We start from the raw sequence: 21,002 nt of genomic DNA, 5'->3' as shown, positions 1-21,002 counted from the left end.
GTACATATACAGAATTAGGCTCAATCAACAATATCCTGATAGGAAGAAAACAAACTCATTTGCTGTTTTGGGTTTTGCAAAATGCAGATATATAGAGCCATGGAGGCAAGGGCAACTATACCTAGATGCATGGTCATGATGCTAAAATAAAGCATAGAGATGTGCAAATTAAATCTAATGAGATCTTACAGTTATGAATTATGTTATGTGTGTTAACCATTTGTCAAATGGGAAAATAAGGTTGTAATCTTTATTATAATTATTCACATATAGATTAATTAAATCTTATTCAATTTACTATTTAATTTTAACTTATAAATAGGCAAATTTTCATAATATTATAAAGTTATCATAAATTATAAAATTTTCATATGTGATATTGCAAGTTTTTCCTTCTTTTTTTTTTTTACTATAAGAGTATTAAACATATGAAATTTTAATTTTAAAAGGATAAAATAGTCTTTCAAATTTATTGAAAATCTTCTCTCTTTTTCTCCATTTTTAACTCCTTCATTTCGGAATTAGATCTTCAAAAGATTTTTTAAAGATTTTTTTTTCATTTAATTCATTAATTTCTATTGATAATTTTCTTTACTTTTTTACTTTTAATTTTGTTAAGTTCTTTGTTATTTATGTAATTTATTAGTTATTACTACTAAATTTAATTGATTTTTTCACAAAATATTAAATGACACATCCAATAATACATTTTCAAAATGCATTTGGTGATAGATTTTTTCACATTTTACTTCACATTCGTACAAATTATATCACGAAGAAAATTATATTTTGAAATGTAAAATTTATAACGGGGCATTTTACTTCATATTCGTACAAAATATCACGACGCAAACATTCATGAAAAATAAAATTATCGGAAGAAAGAAAAAAGTGATTGATTTAATGAAATTCTCAAACTCAAACAAACAGCTCAACACCTTGGCAGTATTTCACCAAACTCAAATAAAAACACTATACATGAAATTAATTCATCAACCTCAGAATTATGATACAGAAAACAGATCAGATAAAAATGATAACAATAATAAAATAAAATATTGAATATATATGTGGATGATTTATTATATATGATACTTTTTTCTCAGAACTTGAAACCGAGGCTGGGCCATTTCTTAGCCGAAGACTCTTTCTTTGGAGGTCTTGCGTTTGGATCAATCAGATTCTGGAGCGACTTGGCTTTGTAATTCCGCGACCGCCCAGCTTCCTTCAAAAGCTCGGCCAAACGTTTCTTCTCGTCCTCAAAATCCGGATTCGCAGTCCCGAGCTTTTCCTCTCTCAGCTTCAGAACCTGCTCTAATATCTCTATCGCATCCTCTATCCTGCAAATTACATAGCCATCACAAAGAAAGTCTTTAATGTTTTTGTTCAGTAGTTTTTATTAAGGATGTCTAATCTAATTTAACCAATCCAAACTGAACCAAACCCAGTTGGGCATTCCGAGTTTTCATATCGTATCAACCGGGTTTCGATTCCAGTTTAGGTAAAGAAACCCATCAAGTTCACACATTTTGACCCAAACCAGTTGTGTGATTCTGGTTTTGGTAAACCAGTACATCATCAGTGTTATGTCAGATAGTTTTCTTTAATAAATTACCTTCCCATGGCGTCATAGGTGGCAGCCAAATTGCTGTAAACGCCGAGAGTGTCTTGATCGCATGGTCCACGTTCTTGTTCAAGAATCCCTCTTGCTTCTTCAAACAGCTCACCCGCCTCATCAATCTTGAAAAGCTGAACGCAGGCTAGTCCCATCTGGTTTAATACAACTCCGAAGAAGGCAGATTTCTCACCTGCTGCACGTAGCTTTGTCACAGCGCTCTCAAACGCATTTCTTGCGTCCTCGTACCTCCCCAACGTGTAATACATAACTCCCATCCGTGCCTCTAAGCCTGCAAGTATTTACATACAAAGCCAAACTAATGTAAAGGAAGCTTGTAGAGAATTGAAAATATGATGCTTATATAGCTGAAAACTCGTATGTAGATTCATTTTCTTGTCTGTCACAATCTACTTCCATATACTAAAGCCCAGATAGGCAATCAGATGCTTAACACACTAATAATTAGGGTAAGCCTAAACCAGGTAGATTCAAGCCAAGCAAAACCAGTAACGTTAATTCAAGCGGCTTTTACTTATATGGGTGACAACACAAAGATCACTACTTCAAACCCAATATGAGACCAAAATCGCACAATTTCAAACACACTGCAATAACAATCCAGCTAAAAGAACATTCATGGTTTTAAATAAGTTTTACCTGCAATGGCGCTCTGCTGTCCTGGTTTATCCTCGAGCAATTTCATCGACTTCTGAAGTAACTTCAATGCTTCCTCAGGTTCATCCACAGACTCATAAATCGCAGAAATCTCTGTTAATCCACCAGCAATCTCCTCCACAGTTGTCCCAGGCACTGGCTTGTTGTATATCCTCAACGCATTCTCACAGTAAGACTTAGACTCACGGAGTTTCCCTGTCCTATGGTAAAGCTCAGCCAATCTAACAAACACTGATGCAACCGTCGGATGAGTCTCTCCTTTAGAAGCCTTAAACACAGTGAGAGCCTTCTGATAAGAGAACACAGCTTCATCAAACCGGCACAACGACATGTAAATATTCCCAATGCTAACATCAATGGATGCAACCTCAGACTCTTGTCCACTCGCAATCATAGCCATACTCGCAAGAACAAGGTGCTCGAGCGCGTTTTCGTAATCTCCTTTAGCCTCACAAATGATTGCCATCAGCCTCCTATCAGCTGCCTCCTCCAGTGAAGCAGGTTCACTATGCGCACGGTGAATCTCTAGAGTTTTCTTGCATAACTCTTCCGCTTTATTGAACTGCATTGCTTGAACATATGCTTCTGCTAAGTACCTGAAATTATCAGAAATTTCAGAAACTTAGATCTAACCAAAATAGTAACTTTTAGCAAACGTAACCTAACACCGATACTATATTGGTATTAAGAATCTCAAGAGTTTAATTAACCATTATATGCTTAATTAAGAGAACCTGCAAGTTTCTCCAACTCGTGGATCTGTATCGCCCAAAGTCTGGATCTGGATCTTAAGACCTTCTTCATAACAAGCAATAGATCTATCGATTTGACCAAGCATAGACAACGTATCACCAAGTTGCATATGACCGGAAAACGCAGCGAGAGAGTGGTCAGGACCACGGGTCGGGTCAGGGACCTGAATAGCTCGCTCAAGAGGTGGTACTGCTTCATCGAATCGACCGAGACTACAGTAAATAGCTGCGAGAACATGAAGACTCATAGCTAGGTCAAGAACAGGTCCGCCATCGCTACCGCCGGGAATAGGTGGAGCAACGGCGGCGCAACATCGCTCAAACGATTTAGTTGCTCGGATCGCGTAATCTAATGCTTTATTAGGACCTTCACCAGAAGCAATAGCGTCACGAGCTAATTTGAGAAGGAAAGGACCGAGATCTGGATTATCTAGAGATGGATCGTCGACGTCGATAACGGCGGCGGCTGCGGCGGAGGAGGATACGGTTGGGGAATCTTTTTTGCCGCTGGATCTACCTGGTGATGGTTTGGATCGAGATGGTGTAGAGGAAGGAGTCTTCTTCATCGGAGTTCGCGGCGGGTTTGAGAGAGGTTGCGTGTCTGGTACGGCTACACGTAGCGGCGGTGTATCGGCTGGTGTTTTGACGGAGACGAGACCTGGCATTGCTGGCATGAATGTGGGAAGTGAGAGAGAGAGAGAGAGAGAGAGAGAGAGAGAGAGAGAGAGTAATGGCGGATTTGGTTTTGGATCGAATTTTGAGATCCAAGTGGAGAAGGAGACGAGTCAGTCAGTGAAAGAGGTAAGGGTAGTTTCGTAATATTGTTTTTGATTGGGGGAGATAATGGTCATGTTGTTGGAAAATATTGGTAATAAAAGTACTTAGTGAGACAAGTGATAGATAGATTTTACAAGATAGAGAAGTTTGCATGCCAAGGTTCCAAGATTTTTACTGTTCTTTGTTCTCAATCAATAAGTTTTTTTTTTTGGGTTTTGTTAAAAAAAAAGTTTCTAAAAATAGTCAATTTTTGCAACTTTATCTTTTATCTTTAAAAAAAGTAGAATAATTTTATGGAATTAAAAATAATACGCAATTTAGTCATTTTTTCCTATTGTCAAGTTCTTAAAATTTTGATAAATAACATATCGAATCAAAACCATTGAGACGAAGAGTTCAAAAATACCTTTAGAATGTTAAAAATCAAATGTGGGTGATCGTAAAAACGTTTATAATATATATATATATATATATATGCTAAATTGCGTATTATTTTTTGATTTCATAGATCACAAAGAAACTAATTTTTTGTACTATATCACTAAACCACCATCATTTTGGTAATTCAATCTTTTTTTTCCTGTTAAAATAATTAATATAATATATTATTCTGTGTTTTTATAAACGTTTTCGTAAATTCAGTAATACATAACAAAATCAAAAAATTAAAAAAAAAGTAAGAATATTTTGATCTATAAAAAATAGGAATACGAAAAAAAAAAAAAAGAACTAAAAACACAATTACTATTAACATCGAAAACAAAAACTTAAAAATGACTTAATGAGGACAAATATAGGAAATAAAAGCACAATTTTCTTATTGGATATCATTTTGGTCGATACATGCTTCATCATCCTTCGTTGTACTAGGACACTAGGTAGTTGCAGTGGTAGGTGATCACCGTCAAAAACAAAGTTCGACGTTTCTCACAAATTGTTTCAACCAGTATGATACTGCCAAGTGGAAGTGACAGAGTAGATAGAACTCGTGCCAGCTATTAAAGAAATAACTTTAAAAAATGTCTGCTTGGTATTTTGGTAATGATGGACCAACTAATAAATTAAGACTTTTAAACACTAAATAATGAGGGAGATAACAGAAAGAGAACCAAAACCAGCTAGGTTTTTGTTGTGTCAATCCATAGATCATGTGGTAAGATACGCTTGACGGTCCATGTCACCAAAATTTGGAGCAAACTTTTCTATCTTATTCTAATTTATGTTTGGGTGTGACTTCATACTTCGGCCCATTCTTCCTACCCATTGGGCTTGAAATTTGGCCCATTCTCTTTCGATAAGAAGAGAAATCGACGGAGACTTGAGGAAAGCCACAACGCTTGCTTCACTACAAGAAATATGTACATTATTAGCAAGAGAGAAGAGCTATTATATGTCATCAATAGCGTTTTCATAAACGCTGTCTTATGCCCCTGTTATGGTAGATCCCCACATACGATAGCGTTTTTAGCACCCTACGGTAGACCCCCACTTACGATAGCATTTTCGTATAATAGCATTAGTCGAATGCTATAATATACTTTGTTATTACACACGTTTAGTGCTGTTTTATATACTGTCGTAACATATTTTCGTTATATAAATTAATTTATTTTATAAAATAAATTTTATATTGGAATCCAATTTTATAAAATTTACTTAATTGGACATATATATAACTTTTCTATTTTATAAATCATCAACAAATAATATTACATTAACTAATTAGTCAAACAAGTCTTACATAACACCAAGTCTTATACTAACATCATAAGGAAAGAGACAAACTTCAATCTCTTCAATTTCTTCCCCTCTATCTATTTCACCTCCTCATCAATTGTTCCTATTAGAACTCCCGTCCATAGGCTACATGAAACAAAAGATTTTTGAGTGACGACACTTCATGAAGAACTATTGAGTCACGTCATGATTAAGATAACACAACTGAAACAAGAACCATAAGCTAGTAAAATAAAGAGGTTTCAAGTAAATGACAAAAGAACAAGAAGACAAAAGACCATCTTAGAACTCTTATTCACTAAGATGAAAAAAGAAATCGACACATGGGAATGCATCTACCAAACATACACATATGTATACTACGTACTTGGTTAGCATGGACATAATCATGATAGCCATAGAATTAAGCTAATAGGGAGTTTAAAACTTGAAAAAACGTCTTACCACTTAAGCTCCTGCAGCCACATGCAAGCTCCTTCTCCTAAACACCTTCCTTCTCACTTGTATGTACTAAACAAACATAAATGAGCAAAACCAAGACCTTTAGGAAAATTAAACTCAAACTTAGAAAGTAGTATATAAATGACAGACAATGAGTTTATTTCCAAGCTCTCCATTATCATCTAAGAGCTTTAACTCTTCGGAAGCATCAACAAACGTTTTTAGAGATACTTAGAAGTCATAGAAAGAACCTTTCATGGCCTGAGATTGATAATTCAACAAAAATTATGGTTGGTCTAGTTTTCCAACTCTGCTCGATGCTCCTGCAAAGTAAATATTATGGTTGGTCAAGAAAAGAAATATATTTTTGCACTCTGTACCTAGTTAGGAGTTTAATTAAGTAAAAAAAAAAAAAAACTGCACACTAGCTAGTTAGAGCATAAACTTGTCAAAGGATATAGTTACATTCAAATTAGCTTCTCCTGAGACTGAAAAATAACAAGTCCCTGTTGAATTCGGCAACAATGAAGCCAAAACTTGCTCTCTTATCGAACTCCTTCACATCCAGAAAAGTGTTAATCGAAATATCAAGTTTGCATCAAAATCAAGCAAAGCACAGGAAAAAAAAAACTCAACATTTAAAATAGAAACACACAATAATTGAATGTTCGAAAACTTACTACAAATTAGAAAAAAAAAAAAAACAAATCATCTAGGTCATACCATCTTTTTCTTGGCAGCGACCTTCACTCCTTTCTTCGTTGGCCTTTAAAATATGTTTCAAGACCCTCAAATTTTCTATCTTTAGCATCGCCTTAGCTTCCTTCTCATAAACGAATAAGTTTAATTCATAAAACAACTATAATCAGAAAAAAAATTCTCATTGAGGCATTATGTCGAACAACATAAGTTCATTAAAAAAAATTGTATTCATGAGTGTAATGAAGTTAATATCAAATGACTTGTGATGAGAGCAGAGAAAAAAATCTGCAGGTTTATCTTCGTTCATCCACATGGTGAAACTAAGAGACGAACTATAAGCAGTTAACAGGGAATTAACCTTGAGAAAGAGGACTGGATTGAGCTACTTGAAATTGATTCTCGGGAGAACTAGTCGAATCTCCAGGCTTCACAGACCCAACCTGCAAAACACAAAGGAGAGAACATTAGAACTTGAGATTTATAACGTATTACTGCAATTTTTGGACATTAGAACATCTCCTTCCCCCCCCCCCCCCCAACACTTCCTTACGTTTAGAGATGAAGCCAAAACGATGTGAAGATCTGAGAAGAAAATTGAACGCACGAACGAGGGAGACAACAAACGGCGTTTTAGCTAACGATCTGATGAAAACTGAAGATCTGACCCATAGTTCCCCTTTCAAAATCCAACCACAGCGCCGTCGCAGTAATTTCATCAAACACATGGTCTGCGTACAACCGCCAAAGTTTTTAGACACAAAAAAATGACAGAGAGGGAGGACGAGAGAGGGATAGAGCAAGGGAAGGGACAATTGCTCTGGCTAGGACGAGATTCAGTTCGTGGGTATGAGATTTTTAGATCTCAGAGGTTTTTTTAAGAAAAAGAGAAATTATTTTAGATCTAAGAAGTTTTTCGATAAAAAGCTATTATTTTGCCGCTTAAGTGAATAATTTGGTTAAGTGTTGGCGGACTAGGTGATTTTAGATTCCCGCTTAGGGAATTTTTATCTTAGCGTTTAATAAATGCTATTATCTAGTAACCAAGATTACAAACTCATTTTTAATAGCAGTAAGCGAAAATGAGCTATCCTCTGGTGCTATCAATATCCATATTTCTTGTAGTGCTTGCTCCTCCTAAATTTCTTCACTGATTCCATGGAAACTCCTAATTCTAGCCACTGGTCAGACCTTCCTTTCGATATCTTGAGATCTCTGTTCGAATGTTTGAGTATTGTAGATTTCCACCGCGCTAAGATCGTGTGTACGAATTGGTACGTGTGCTCGAAACAAACGTTGCACAAGAAAAGGAAATCTCCATGGCTGATGCTGTTTCCAGAAGATGGTTGCGTGCTATACAATCCAGACGAAGATAGGGTTTACTATTAGGAATGTGGGACATTCTAATATTTACAAGACAAAGAAAGACTTATCAAAGACTCGATTCCTAGCAAACTCAGGTAACTTGTTCCTCACGCTAGATTCTAAATCCAATCTCTATATCATAGATTTGTTTAGCGAGAAGAGAATCAATCTCCCACCTTTAGACTCAATCAAAGGCCTATTTTTTACTCTTAAGCGAATAGGAGATAAGGAATTCGAAACTAGATTTACTAGACCTATAGCTTTGGTTACTACAACCAGAATGTGGTTAATCTGAGAGGTCTTTTGTGGGTAGATGAGAAGAAGAAAGAAGAATACACTGTTGTGTGGTTTTTCGATACGGGTGCCAGTTATATAGCCTTTTGCAAGAACGGGGAAGATCATTACCGTAGCATTCCAACAGATATCGATGTAATTCATAGACAGTTACGAGGCATATCTGATATGGTACTCCGGGGTGACATTCTTTATGTCTTCACGATTCGACGATACATTCGAGTCCTGGATTTGTCTGGACATGAAGGTTACAATGATGTTGTATCCAACACTGATCTATTATCACCACTTTACCCAGCTTCTCATCCGAGTAGTGATGATGAAACCACATATGATGGAGCATTTTCTAGACATAACATTGCTGTTACAACATCAGGAGAGGTTTTATTGGTCGAGAGCATCGTTTATGATGATTCCTCTGACTCTGAAATACCACCTATGATCGGCTTCCGCCTCTACAAGAAGGTTCCTAATCCAGATCCGGATGAGTTTATATACAGACCGAAGGTGTCTGTTGAGGTAGATTCTCTAGGTGATGAGGCTCTCCTTTTGGATTTAGGTCTCACTGTGCCTGCTGACCATACACTTGGTATCCAACCAAACTCCATCTATTTCACCCGTCATGACCGTCTCCGTAACTGTAAACTGAAACCTTCATGCCGGGCCCGAGACATCTGTGTGTTCAATCTTGAAACAAAGAATGTCACACGCTTCCCTAGCCTCTCTTACTTAGGGGCCAAGGATGCTCAATGGTTTCTTCCGTCTTAATTTGCTTCTCTCTGCTTTTATTTTCTAGGTTCTGTTTTGTTCTGTTATATCCATTGTGTGGTCTATGTTGCAACAAAGAATAACCTCAAATGCTTCCCCATGGTTTCTCCCTAGCTCTTGATTTGTTTTTTTTTCATTTTTATATGAATGTGAGTTTCATTAAGGAATGAAGAGGGATTGTAATTACTTAACAAAATTTGCTTAACAATATTAAGGAATAAAGGCTTTGCTTGTCCCAAAAAAACAAGAGAAGCCTTCCAGATTATAATCAGACTTCCTTAGGACCTCGCGAGCCAATGTTGCATTAGGTCACCGACGGCCTTTCTTTTTCTTCTTGCTAATATTGTGTCGCACGTATCAGTCATCAGTCAATCCAGTCTCTTGAAAGCTGTGTCCATGGTTAAATAGAATCCATTGTGAAATATGTTGTTGCGCTCTAGCCATATGACATAGATAGTTACTTGCAAAACCAAACATGCGGAGAAGTTATGGTTGTTCTGGGGCTGTTGATTATTAGAGCCTATGTGTAACAACTTACAATTCTAAACTCTCGTTTGTATTAAGAAAGTAAACACGCATTAATCTTGTTTGAGAGGTACTCAACTCCGATATTTCTGAAGGAACATTCCCCAACTATGTAATGAAGCCCATAAATTTTATCCATTATGTAGAGCTAGATGTATGAAGACTCAAATGGTTTTGGGGACTTTTAAGACACTCGGAAACGAAAACGGACAATCTGCAGGCCAAGCCTAACCCAACACATCATTGAACGGGTATGGACATAAGATTTTAGGCTTATTAAACACGGGTCTCTTGGACCAGAACATGATTTGTGGGTTGATAAGATTCCTATTTTCTAACAAAAATAAATAAATTTTGTTGATAATATAAAGAATTTTAATATATAAAATTAGAATAATTACAAAAAATCTATACTATATAAAAGTCGAGGCTATAAGCTTCTGAGGCCGTCCACGTGGGATTTAAAACGACCAATTAGGACTAGTCATCTCATTAATTAACATATTTTGATTATGATAATTTTCTATTTTAAAGTTTTAGTAAAGAGGAAAAAAAAACAATAAGAGAAATATTTGTAATTACTGTATATTCTTATGTTATTTAAAAAGATACTATAAATAATCAAAATGTAAATTTTTATTTTTTATAGATTATTAAATTTACAAACAAAATATCTGAAAATATGAAACAATTCTGAATAGAAATTTTGTTACTAAATACATAAACTAAATATAATAAAAAGTAAATACTTTTGACATTAGTTAACATTTTTTACATTACATTAATTAATATTTTAAAATTTTAATACTTTATATATTAAGATATTTATGAGAAAAGAATATATATATATATATATATATATATATATATGTACAGAATAGAAATGTAAACTTTTTAAAAACAACATATGGAAATAAGAAAAGCAATATATAGAATAAAAATGTAAATTTTTGAAAAACATTAAACTAATTTGCTTATTTTGTTAAGCTTCTAATTTTTCAACAAAAAAATATTTAAAAAAACATATTCGATTAACTTAGGATCATATAAATAATAATCGGAGGCATCTGATTTTGATCATAATTTTTTAAATTATAAATTTCAAATTGTTAGTAAGAATGACTGTTGGTAACTACTTTTAATTGCGCCTCTTTTTATTTTTTTCATCGCTTTTGCCACTGTGGGCACTTTTCTCTGTCCGTCAGGCTGTTTCTGTTTCATATCTTTGATGAGCCGTAAAACATGTGTTTATGTATGATGTTATATATGATTTGATGTTGTTTGCGTACAATTTTTGGGTCTGAAGAAGAAGGATCGATGATATGCATCATTGGTCGATGTTTGTGCTTTTTCATATAGGTTATGAGTCATAAGACCTTGATTTGATTGTTCGAGTTAAATTTATGGTTTAAAGAAGAAGGATCAATGACAAGCACACATGTTTTATTAGCTATACATGTGGCCATGTTCATGTTGTTTCCTCTGCAAGTAATTTGCAATTTTGTAGGATTTTTGTTTGAAAAATTTCAAAACGTGCGTATCTTAAATCGAGTATATGTGTGAAAGTATCAATAATTGAGTACAGGTGGTGGCTATGCTGGTTGAATAGCAGACATCTTATGAGAAAATAGGAAATAATTCTGGTCTTGGACGTTGCAGGAGGTTCGCTGGGAAACAAGTTGTGTTACTCTAAAATAAATTATTTTGATTGGTTATTTAGTGGTTCTAACAATTTCAGCATCAATTGATTGTGCCCAAGAAGTTTCATGGACTAATAAATCTAATGAAGTGGTGATGGAGGTAAGTTAAGGAACATACATGTAAGACCATGCAAGGAAACCCTCTTCGGAAAGATGTCTAGCCCAATATAGTGAAAATTGTTTACGTTAAAATGCAAGTGGATAAAACTATGGCTAATGAGATAACTTCTTGTGTAATTTTGTTCTTTTAACTTAGGTTGTATATACTTCAGTTGGATGGTATCTAACCAGGCAAAATGTATAAAGACTTGTGTTGAAATTATGGAAAAAGTTGTTCTTCTTAGAGTACCAATTTAAATCAAAAACGGGAATTGACGAGACGTAAGAAATGTAATAAATTTAATTGATGAGAGTTTCCTTATATAATAAACAATTGACGTCATAACCTAGGTAACAAAGATGGTAGTTTTTTATATGTAACAATAAAGGAGAAAGAGAGAAACGCGGATAGATTGGCGTCAAGCGAAAGAGCGATATATAGATTAGATAGAGAGAAATCCATTGTCGTGAGAAAAGTTCTGATTGGTTCATATGGTAACGTTTGGTTCAGATGTAGCTGAAACTTGATGGCGAGGTTTCTGGTATTACTTTCTTGAGGTTTAATGATAGGATATAGATTTAAACGGCTTTTTAGAAGAAAGTGTCTTCAACATGTTCGAGAAGATTTCGTTTAAAGTTTCATATCTGACCAGCAAAGTGGAGACATGAACATCTAAATAATATGAAATTTGGTAGGAGTATTCTCGAGAACGTGGAACTAAGTTTTGGTAGAAAGGCATCAAATTTCGAGTTCAAAAGGTCAAATGAACGACGTTATTTCAGGTAGTTAATTCATAGGCTTATGAAGATATGTTTGTATAATATTAGTAAGTTTAAATTTCTTGCTCTGTTTTCAACCACATAACAACAATGTTTTATATAGAAGAAGATGAAGAAGATGAGAAAGAAAGTGAGGAAGATAAAGAAGAAGAGGAAGAGTATAACGAAGTAGCAAAAAGTAAGGATGATAACATACATGAAAAATTGACAATGCAGATGACGAGAAGAAATATGAAGAGTAAGAAACGATGAATGTGAAGAGAAATACGAAGAGATAGGTGTTGGCGGCCAATTGAATATGAGAAAACAAGAATGATTCATGATTCTTTTGATAAGATTTTTTTCTTAAACACTATTAATTTTTAGAATTGTGCATTTGAAATGAAAATTTTGCTTTAATAGTAATTCAAAAACTATCATCAATCGTATTTAATTTTCACAAAAATATTTCATGGGTTCAAAACCTAGTAATAATAATAAACGTTATATACTTATATTCCATTTAAAAGTTGTTAATTTTATTTTTAAAGAATTCTGCGTACCGTCCGTCAACCTGAACATAACTATACAAACTGTTACAATAGGAAAAACAAATTGTCGCCGTAGAACCCTGGTACATACGTATACGGATCAAATGGGTGCGGGCTTCCCCGTTTGCCATTTCGAAGGTCCATACGTATAAAGAGAAAAAAAATTGCGCATCCAGGGAATCGAACCCTGGTCAGTACCGTGGGAGGGTACTATGATACCACTACACCAGATGCGCTTTTTGTTATACAATTCCTCATAACCAAACTTATCCGTAAACTATCTTTCAATCAACATTTTTTTTTTTAATAACCTTTTTTCAATCAACACAACATATTTCTGCATCGCCAAAAAAATCCCCAAATTCGTTTCTCTTCGATTCAAAACCCCTCCCCCAAAAATACGATCTTTGATCTTTTTCGATTCCAATCGAACCGTGAAGCCATGGATAACAGCAGCAGCATCAATTCCACCGCTTCCACCGCCTCAAATCTAAGCACGGCTTCCCTCGAAAAGCTAGATCAAGCGGCGAGCTGGGTTAGCACCACCGTCATCTCCGCCTTCTTCGCCTCCCTTGAGCGTTGCTCATGCGTTAATCTATCTACCTCTGATGATGATGATGACGGCGAAGAGTCTCACAACCGTCCCCTTGCTCTCTCCGCCGCTACTCACCCAGACGACATCGTTTAGCCTCCTTTTGACTCATCCTCCTCCGGTAATTTTTTTTTTTTTGGGTTTCTTTTATTAATCGGTGATGTGGGTCTTTTAGGAATGTATCTCCGATGTATAATGCTATGAAAAAGATCAGACCTTTTGAATTGTATATGCAAGATTTGGTGTTTCATTTGACATCTTTTATGTGTAAACGTTTATGACTATTACCTTGCGTTTGAACGGTTATGGTTGTGATTATGTGAAGTTTATTTTATATATGCTTGATTTTTGGCATTTGATTTTTGGATCGATTTTGTTGATTTTCGTTGTTTATACTTATGCCAAGATATCTGCTCATCTTCTGTTAAGAACCAGTGGGGGACATAGTTAGTCGCTGCGTTGATGATAGGATTGTGGGAATATCTTGTGTGAGATTAAACTCTTGAGAACTTTGCTTGTGTATCTTTCATAATCATCGGTCTCTTGTTAGTGATGTTTTAACACATTATCTGGCTTCATTCTTTCTTGTTTTTGGTTCGAGGTGATCTTTAAATTTGTAAGGATTTAGTAGTATGTAGAATGTATAGGTATTAGTAAGTACATCTTCTTTCATTTGTTCCTTAGCTAACTTTTGGAGTTTATAAAACTTTTCTCAATCTTACATTGGATCTGATGTCGAGTTTAGATACTTAAAATGCATTTTGGTTTTCCAATTTCATTGTTTTGAGAAGCCTTTCATATTGCAAAAGAAGTATTGGTTTGTAGGTAGATTGGTTTATGTAGTAGTCCAATGATGAGTTGCAATGAGATTTACACTCATCGTTCCAATTGCTAAAGCAATTTGAAATTGCTATGTTGAAGCACAATTAATGACTCTGAGGACTACATTGAGTTTTCTTCTTGTTTTTTTCTTCCCTCCTTAGCTCTATCTCTTTACATGACAAGTTTTAGTGAAGCTGCATTTTTAGGCTATGATAATCATCTAAAGGTTTTGGGGAAAATAATAGGTTTCTGGAAGTGTTTTGTGTTTTATGTATGATTGTCATATTAGTTTCCAATGAGCTTTCTCAATCTCTTTTCCTGAAATTTGAGGTTTGTGTCCAAAAACTTGGCATGATGGTTTCAAGAAAACCTGATAAAATGACGTTTTATAATTTCTCTCTTTTTGGGTACTCAACAAAGTACATGTGCAAGGAGGTGTTTGCTTTTGAAAAAGAAGTAGCAAATTATTCATTCAGTTTCCTTTAATTTTATTAATTGAAAAAGCATACATCATGTTTTCTGCCGCAAACAAATCTTGATTGGGACCATGTAATGTTGAATTACTTTTCTCTTTTTGTATGAAAATGATAATACTTTTGTTGCGGTTCAAATCAAAGCAAGAAGAATAATTGTACAATGCTTAATCCTCTTATGCTAGACTGATTCTCTTTCTCAATTCACAACCAACGGTGTTGTTAGCGTATCAGAAGCTTGGTTCTTCTCCTGTCTTCACCTTTACCTATTAGCTTAAACATAGACCGCACCATTTATATCATTAATCAGGATCAAAGTTACAAGAATCAGGAGCTTTCTGTCACTCCTACTACAATCCAGAATTACAATGAAGCAGCAAACTATTCAAGGAAGATGAAACAAGATTACAAATGTGAGAATTCACGTGGCTTGGATCCCTCCTCTCAGTAATACGGTTGAAATTATCGGGTTATCTTCCTTGGGTCTAGTTTCAAGGCATTGTGAGTGAACTGTGAATTGAACAACGCTACTATCCATCTTCATTCAACCTTTGGAAATAAGCAGACCGGCTTGAGGAAGAAGAAAGGCTTGGAACTTCAAATTGCTTAGCTACATCTGCATTTCCAGTTTCCCGAATCTTGAAAACGATATACTACATTCAATGGTCAAGATTTACAATTGCAAGTCTATCACATCTTTCCAACAACCTTCTCTTTGCAGACTTACTTCTATAACACCAAACCTCAAAAGCTTCACTCAAATCCGGAAACTTCACACCTTCCAACCCAATCCCTCTCATCCATTCGCCAAATACTTCTGCTTGGTCGTTCGAAGGCAATGTCAAAACCAAAGACACCATCGATCCTTCTATGAATTCGCAAAGATCTTCATCCATTCTGTACTCACACTCAGATCCTTCTGCATCAACCAAAGTCTTTAATCTCCTTATGAAAGGCAACCATATCTTCAGAAGACAAGTCCGGCTTTTAGATGGAACAATCACAATTCCATAACCTACCGCTTCTAAAATCTTCCCTGTAACCTCAACTAGCTTAACTTTCACACCCAATATCCTAGAATCTAACTTACACTTCTGAGCAATCACAAGAATCTCACTTGATACATCGGCCCATTTAAAGACAAGATCTTTCATCAACTCCATCCTCGGCAATACTTTGCATAGCCACTCAATATCATAGAGTGTCTTAAGAACACTAAACTCAGTACATTCAGGAAGAATCACAAGCAAAGATGATAATCTATCCAACAACATCGATATAACATTCGAGATACCTAATCGTACAACCGATTTCACTTCCTCTTCAGTAATCAGTAACCGTACCTCTTCGTCCTCGGATAACATGAACTCCACTTGTTCTTGAGCTGAAGTTTTGAGCTCATGAACAAGCTCAGGAGAGTTCTTCAATGTATCAATGGACATAGCGAATCGGAGAGCTGACGAGAAGACATTCTTTGTATTGAGTGATACATCAATGACAGCTTCCTGCATTTTTGCGATGTTTTTAACTGCCAATTCAAATCAAGAAACACATATAAGTATATCATCAATAACAATAATCCTATATCGAATTCAAAGGCCTAAACTTTTCTATAATCAGCAACTCTAATTACAGAAACAACAAACCAATAAGAACACAATTACCAAATTCGTTACTAAAATTTCCTTACTTTCATCAATTTCCCAAATCCGAAAGCAAGAGAAGAACCCTAATTAACATTGAATAGCTCTGTTTTCGTTAATCTAATCACATTTTACGAAGTAATTAAGAAAACAAATAAAACAGAGAAAAGAACTCACTTTTTTTCCAGTAAAAATCTTCCTTTTAAGTTAAACAACAATGGAGGATAATAAAGAAGATTGCTTTGAATAAAGTGAAGGAGAAAGATTGAAACTTTAGCATTCCAATCTCAATTGGATCTTCACACGCTGGTTTAACTAAACCGGTTGGAATTTGGTTTATTCCATCAATTAGGCAGGGGCAAATTAACCGAACTAAACATACCGAACCGGAACCAAAACAAAAAAAAACTGAACCAAATTTTGAAAATATCCGAATGGATCCTAAATTCTAAAACGGAATAAACCGGAATTAAACCGATACCGAACATATTAGTTATTTATAGACCGAATAATCAAAAATATCTATGTTACTAGAAGTTTATTGTTCTAGTGTTTTAAATTTGTTCCACAAAAATTGATTTTCTACATTTTTCCTTTATTTTTAATTAATTGATATTAATAAAACATAGATTTTAAGACGTAATGATTGAAAATAATTAACTGTTTCAGATTACTATTGATTCATAATTTATTAAAAAATATTTAATAAAAATAATTAATTATTAAATAATTAAACAATGATTGTTCCTCAATATATATGAATTTCTAAAATTCAATCTTGTTGAAATAGAGGGAGTATAAAAATACTAAAAATTCTACAAAAAAATAACTATAAAATATCCAAATTATCCAAAAATAACTGTGATATCTGAATGGATACTAAAATGTAATACCGAAAAAAACCGTAACTAACCCGAAATTTTAAAATATCCGAATGGATAATGAAGGCTATGAACCGAACCGAACTGGAATTGGTACCCGAACGCCCATGTTTATAATACGGTGTAGTTTAGAAGTCGAGGGGGTATTATCGGTAATTGCATTCAAGGCCATCGTCATTGTCATTGAATAGATCAACCATTTACTCAAAGAACACAGTTTTCTAGATTCTAGTCTTCTAGAGATAAGAGTGAGAGAGAAGAGAAGAGAAGAGAAGAGAAGATCCAAAAGCGTGGGAAAATCAAATTAAGGTTTTGCGATAATGGTTGATACTGTCGACAAATTAGGTTACTTCCAAGCGATTACAGGTCTTGAAGATGCCGATTTGTGCACTGAGATCCTTCAAGCTCATGGTTGGGACCTAGAACTCGCAATCTCTTCATTCACATCTTCTGATCATGACGCTTCGTCTTCCGCCGCCGTCGATGGTGGTAACAATCACGATCACGATCACGATAACGCCGCCGTGACTCCTGATTATCAACCTCGTGGGATCGTTGACGACACAGAGCTTGTTATGCGTGATGATGGAGGAGGAAATCAAGGTCCAGGAGTGGCGTGGAGGATTATTACTTTACCGATTTCGATTGTTTCTGGTAGCTTAGGGTTAGTTTCTGGAGCGATCGGGTTAGGGATTTGGGCTGCTGGTGGTGTTTTATCGTATTCCTTTGGTATGTTAGGGTTTAGATCAGGGAGAGGTGGTGGTTCGGCTGATTCGTCGTCGGCGTCTCGGCTTGTTTCGGTTTCTTCTGCTGCTGGTGAAGCGATGGAGTTTGTTGCTTTGTTTGATAGAGATTATTGGAGTAATAATAATGCTTTTAAGATTGATTTTGTAGTGGAAGGATTTATGGATGCGCTTCAGCGATCTAGGAGCTCGTTCAAGCTCTTGTTTGTTTACTTGCATTCTCCGGATCATCCGGATACACCTGTGTTTTGTGATGGGACGCTTTGTAATGAAGCGGTTGTAGCGTTTGTTAATGAGAATTTTGTTTCTTGGGGAGGTAGTATTCGATCTAGTGAAGGATTTAAGATGAGTAATAGCTTGAAAGCATTGAGGTTTCCGTTTTGCGCTGTTGTTATGCCTGCTGCTAACCAGAGAATTGCTCTTCTTCAACAGGTAAAGACAGTCATTATTCGGTTTGATCATAGATTCTGCTATGTCATACTTGAATTGCTCTTCATTGATTAGCTTATAATTTTAAACAATGAGTGAAGAAGAACTTTATCAATTTTAAGTAGACTTGGTTATGAATTTCTCTGCATTGGAATTGAATCCATTATACTATATTGTTAAAGTGATTAGTAGTTTGATTCTGCTTTCATCTGTGACCCGGCATGTCTTACATTTAGTGTAAACTAGCTTTAATGAGTTTAGTAATGTGCTGTGTGGCAGGAAATGTAGTTCTTAAGGTTATCGTGATTTTTGTTCTGTTTGCTTGTGACAGGTTGAGGGACCAAAATCTCCAGAAGAAATGCTTGCTATATTACAGAGAGTTGTAGAAGATAGTTCACCTACGCTGGTAACTGCTAGGGTTGAGGCGGAGGAAAGAAGAACCAATCTGCGTCTGAGAGAGGAACAAGATGCTGCTTACCGGGCTGCTCTTGAAGCCGATCAAGTATGTTTCCCCTTTTTTGTAGGCCTGCCCAGAATTTACAAGATTTTATGATTAGTCTTTTGTCTAAATTTGTGGCATTTTTCTATCTGCTGATAAGGCAAGGGAGCGAGAGAGACGGGAAGAGGAAGAACGTTTAGAGAGGGAAGCTGCTGAGGAAAAAGAGGCTCAGGAGAGAGCAGAACGTGAAGCTGCAGAGAAAGAAGCTGCTAGAGTGAGAATGAGACAAGAGAAAGCACTTGCTCTTGGAGATGAACCTGAGAAAGGCCCTGATGTTACACAAGTAAATTCTCCTTCTTCCTTGGCTATTCATTACTTTTCTTTTCTCACATAGTTACTTATGAAAATATATCAATCTATTCATCTTTATTGATTTCATTTGTGACGGATATAGAACGTTCCTCTTTAAAGTTTCGGTTCTTTGGTTGATTCTCATTGATCAAACCTCTGAAAATTTTCGTTCTTTTGACTTTGGGCTATGAGAATACCTGGGAACGGTCTGATTTATGGTATCTGCGAACCGTTTATTTGACCTGAAATGTAGGTTTTAGTATGGTTCCCAAATCTTAGTGCCTCTTTAAAGATTAGGTTCTATCATGGTTGATTCTCATTGATCAAATGTTCTGAAAATTTGTGTTCTTTTGACATGAGGCTCTGAGAATAACTGAGAATGGTCTGATTTATTCCATGAACCGTTTATTTGCCTTGAAACGTAGGTTTTGGTACGGTTCCCGAATGGAGAAAGAAAAGGGAGGATGTTTAAGAGTGAAACCAAGATCCAGACATTGTACGACTACGTTGATTCACTTGGAGTCTTAGATACAGAAGAGTACAGCTTAATAACAAACTTCCCAAGGACAGTGTACGGAAGAGACAAAGAGTCAATGTCACTAAAAGACGCAGGTTTGCATCCTCAGGCAAGTCTCTTCATCGAGATCAACTAAAAACTGCTGATTCTTCTGCTTCTTTCTCCTTTTAGCCCCTCTTATTTTTTTTCAGGTTTTTCTCTATTAAGATATTTAGTTTGTTGCTTCAATTATACATTGGACGTGATATTACATATATAATATACACACATATATTCAGAAGTTGCGCCTCATGTTGATATGTTTATTTCTTAAAGCCATGAGGTTTCGAATTCTCTTCTTTTGTCACCTACCAGGTGAAACTAATTAGATGAAGTTATGACTATGTCAGTTTATACATACTACTTAGAGCATGATTATTGTAAGTCTCTTAGCCAAATCTTAGCCAAATCTTAAGTAATATAAGAATTAAATTAAATGCCAAATGATGTAAATAACTAAGAGACGTTCCTTAGTTAAGAGACAAAAATCTCGTTTCTTCTTCTCTCTCTTCTCTCTCTCTCTCTTACGCAATTTCTTCAGACAAAAACAGAGAAATCAAAACCAATCTGAGGATTCTCCAATGTTCCTCCGGCCGTCCTTCCGCTGTAATCTCATCATCTCCACCGACGTTTGTCGTTCACGGCGTTTTCGGTTAACCTAATCGGCGATGTGGGGTTTCGAAATCGGAGACTATTTTTACAAGATCTCCGAGTTTCGATTTGCAAATCGGAGGTAATGTTTCACCAACTCGGTTTGTCATGGTATGAATCTATCTCTGATTGTATGAATTGATGTGATTAGAGTTTTTAGAAAGTAGGTTTCATGGAATTGGGGATTTGTGTTGAAACTGTTAAGGATTTGGTATTTTCCTCTTGAATTTGATCAAAATTTATGTGTTTTACTTTGAGGTTTTGAATTTGATCAAAAGGTAAAGATGAGTCTTTGGGAAAAAGAAAAGTAGAATTCACTAATTATAATAGAATGCCTAAATTACTAGTTAGATTAGCGGTGTTGATTATCAAAATTGACTTCCACCATCGGTTTCAAAAGCTTGGTTTCATGAGGAAGATGGAGGAGGAGCAAGTTTAGACTAGTGGAGATGAATCGAATTATGGTTTATTATAGATTGTTTATGATCGCTCATATGTTTCCTTCTCATGGGGTGTGATTCACTACAATACATTTTAACAAAATCTAATGTTCTTTTTGACATGGCACTACTTGATTTCTCTGCATTTTTGTTTTATTATTGATGTCGAGCATGCTCACGGGTAAGTTTTCCTTGTCTAGTATCTGATATGCAAATCAACCA

The 21,002-nt window shown here is 35.5% G+C and overlaps 5 protein-coding genes, 1 long non-coding RNA gene and 1 other non-coding gene across 8 annotated transcripts; 3 read left to right on the top strand and 4 right to left on the bottom strand.

The window, feature by feature from the left end:
* Nucleotides 1-880: 880 nt before the first annotated feature.
* LOC9310719 (protein KINESIN LIGHT CHAIN-RELATED 1) lies at nt 881-3,916 on the bottom strand. Its single transcript, XM_021022158.1, has 4 exons — nt 3,028-3,916; nt 2,276-2,889; nt 1,616-1,907; nt 881-1,340 (listed from the first exon to the last, which is right to left on the bottom strand). Exons 1-4 carry the CDS (start codon nt 3,717-3,719, stop codon nt 1,103-1,105), a joined length of 1,836 nt encoding a protein of 611 aa, XP_020877817.1. The 5' UTR covers nt 3,720-3,916; the 3' UTR covers nt 881-1,102.
* Nucleotides 3,917-5,162: 1,246 nt separating this feature from the next.
* LOC110227142 lies at nt 5,163-7,194 on the bottom strand. Its single transcript, XR_002330931.1, has 4 exons — nt 7,061-7,194; nt 6,724-6,823; nt 6,004-6,556; nt 5,163-5,685 (listed from the first exon to the last, which is right to left on the bottom strand). It is a non-coding gene; the product is annotated as an uncharacterized LOC110227142 (long non-coding RNA).
* Nucleotides 7,195-7,253: 59 nt separating this feature from the next.
* LOC9310718 (F-box protein At5g25290) lies at nt 7,254-9,091 on the top strand. The gene is given in 4 exon segments (XM_021020486.1): nt 7,254-8,100; nt 8,102-8,320; nt 8,323-8,961; nt 8,963-9,091. Coding segments are annotated over 4 exon segments (1,230 nt in total). The 5' UTR covers nt 7,254-7,857.
* Nucleotides 9,092-12,925: 3,834 nt separating this feature from the next.
* Nucleotides 12,926-12,996, bottom strand: TRNAG-CCC. The gene has a single exon. It is a non-coding gene; the product is annotated as a tRNA-Gly (tRNA).
* A 91-nt stretch (nt 12,997-13,087) lies between these two features.
* Nucleotides 13,088-13,706, top strand: LOC9308607. Its single transcript, XM_002874604.2, has one exon. It carries the CDS (start codon nt 13,203-13,205, stop codon nt 13,446-13,448), a length of 246 nt encoding a protein of 81 aa, XP_002874650.1. The 5' UTR covers nt 13,088-13,202; the 3' UTR covers nt 13,449-13,706.
* Nucleotides 13,707-14,916: 1,210 nt separating this feature from the next.
* Nucleotides 14,917-16,667, bottom strand: LOC9310717 (BTB/POZ domain-containing protein At3g05675). 2 transcript variants are annotated; one of them, XM_021020199.1, is made up of 3 exons: nt 16,468-16,667; nt 16,338-16,376; nt 14,917-16,175 (listed from the first exon to the last, which is right to left on the bottom strand). In XM_021020199.1, exon 3 carries the CDS (start codon nt 16,156-16,158, stop codon nt 15,307-15,309), a length of 852 nt encoding a protein of 283 aa, XP_020875858.1. In that variant the 5' UTR covers nt 16,159-16,175; nt 16,338-16,376; nt 16,468-16,667; the 3' UTR covers nt 14,917-15,306. The 2 variants fall into 2 exon arrangements, with proteins under 2 accessions (XP_020875858.1, XP_020875857.1); XM_021020198.1 differs by lacking the exon at nt 16,338-16,376.
* Nucleotides 16,668-17,370: 703 nt separating this feature from the next.
* LOC9308606 (plant UBX domain-containing protein 10) lies at nt 17,371-19,947 on the top strand. The gene is made up of 4 exons (XM_021022421.1): nt 17,371-18,346; nt 18,675-18,845; nt 18,943-19,125; nt 19,559-19,947. Exons 1-4 carry the CDS (start codon nt 17,492-17,494, stop codon nt 19,784-19,786), a joined length of 1,437 nt encoding a protein of 478 aa, XP_020878080.1. The 5' UTR covers nt 17,371-17,491; the 3' UTR covers nt 19,787-19,947.
* The last annotated feature ends 1,055 nt before the right edge of the window (nt 19,948-21,002 follow it).

This window comes from Arabidopsis lyrata (assembly GCF_000004255.2).
Source record: "Arabidopsis lyrata subsp. lyrata unplaced genomic scaffold ARALYscaffold_6, whole genome shotgun sequence".
Taxonomy (NCBI): Eukaryota; Viridiplantae; Streptophyta; class Magnoliopsida; order Brassicales; family Brassicaceae; genus Arabidopsis; species Arabidopsis lyrata.
The sequence above is the reverse complement of the archived record's forward strand: the minus strand, read 5'-3'. Positions and strand labels throughout refer to the sequence as shown.

Excerpts from the sequence above, each read along its gene's own strand:
- LOC9310719 (XM_021022158.1), bottom strand. The coding sequence starts at position 3,719 with ATGCCAGCAATGCCAGGTCTCGTCTCCGTCAAAACACCAGCCGATACA. Across the intron at positions 2,890-3,027 it reads CGAGTTGGAGAAACTTGCAG|GTACTTAGCAGAAGCATATG; the intron begins GTTCTCTTAATT and ends TGATAATTTCAG. Across the intron at positions 1,341-1,615 it reads ACCTATGACGCCATGGGAAG|GATAGAGGATGCGATAGAGA; the intron begins GTAATTTATTAA and ends TGTAATTTGCAG.
- LOC9308607 (XM_002874604.2), top strand. The coding sequence starts at position 13,203 with ATGGATAACAGCAGCAGCATCAATTCCACCGCTTCCACCGCCTCAAAT.
- LOC9310717 (XM_021020199.1), bottom strand. The coding sequence starts at position 16,158 with ATGCAGGAAGCTGTCATTGATGTATCACTCAATACAAAGAATGTCTTC.
- LOC9308606 (XM_021022421.1), top strand. The coding sequence starts at position 17,492 with ATGGTTGATACTGTCGACAAATTAGGTTACTTCCAAGCGATTACAGGT. Across the intron at positions 18,347-18,674 it reads GAATTGCTCTTCTTCAACAG|GTTGAGGGACCAAAATCTCC; the intron begins GTAAAGACAGTC and ends TGCTTGTGACAG. Across the intron at positions 18,846-18,942 it reads CTGCTCTTGAAGCCGATCAA|GCAAGGGAGCGAGAGAGACG; the intron begins GTATGTTTCCCC and ends TCTGCTGATAAG.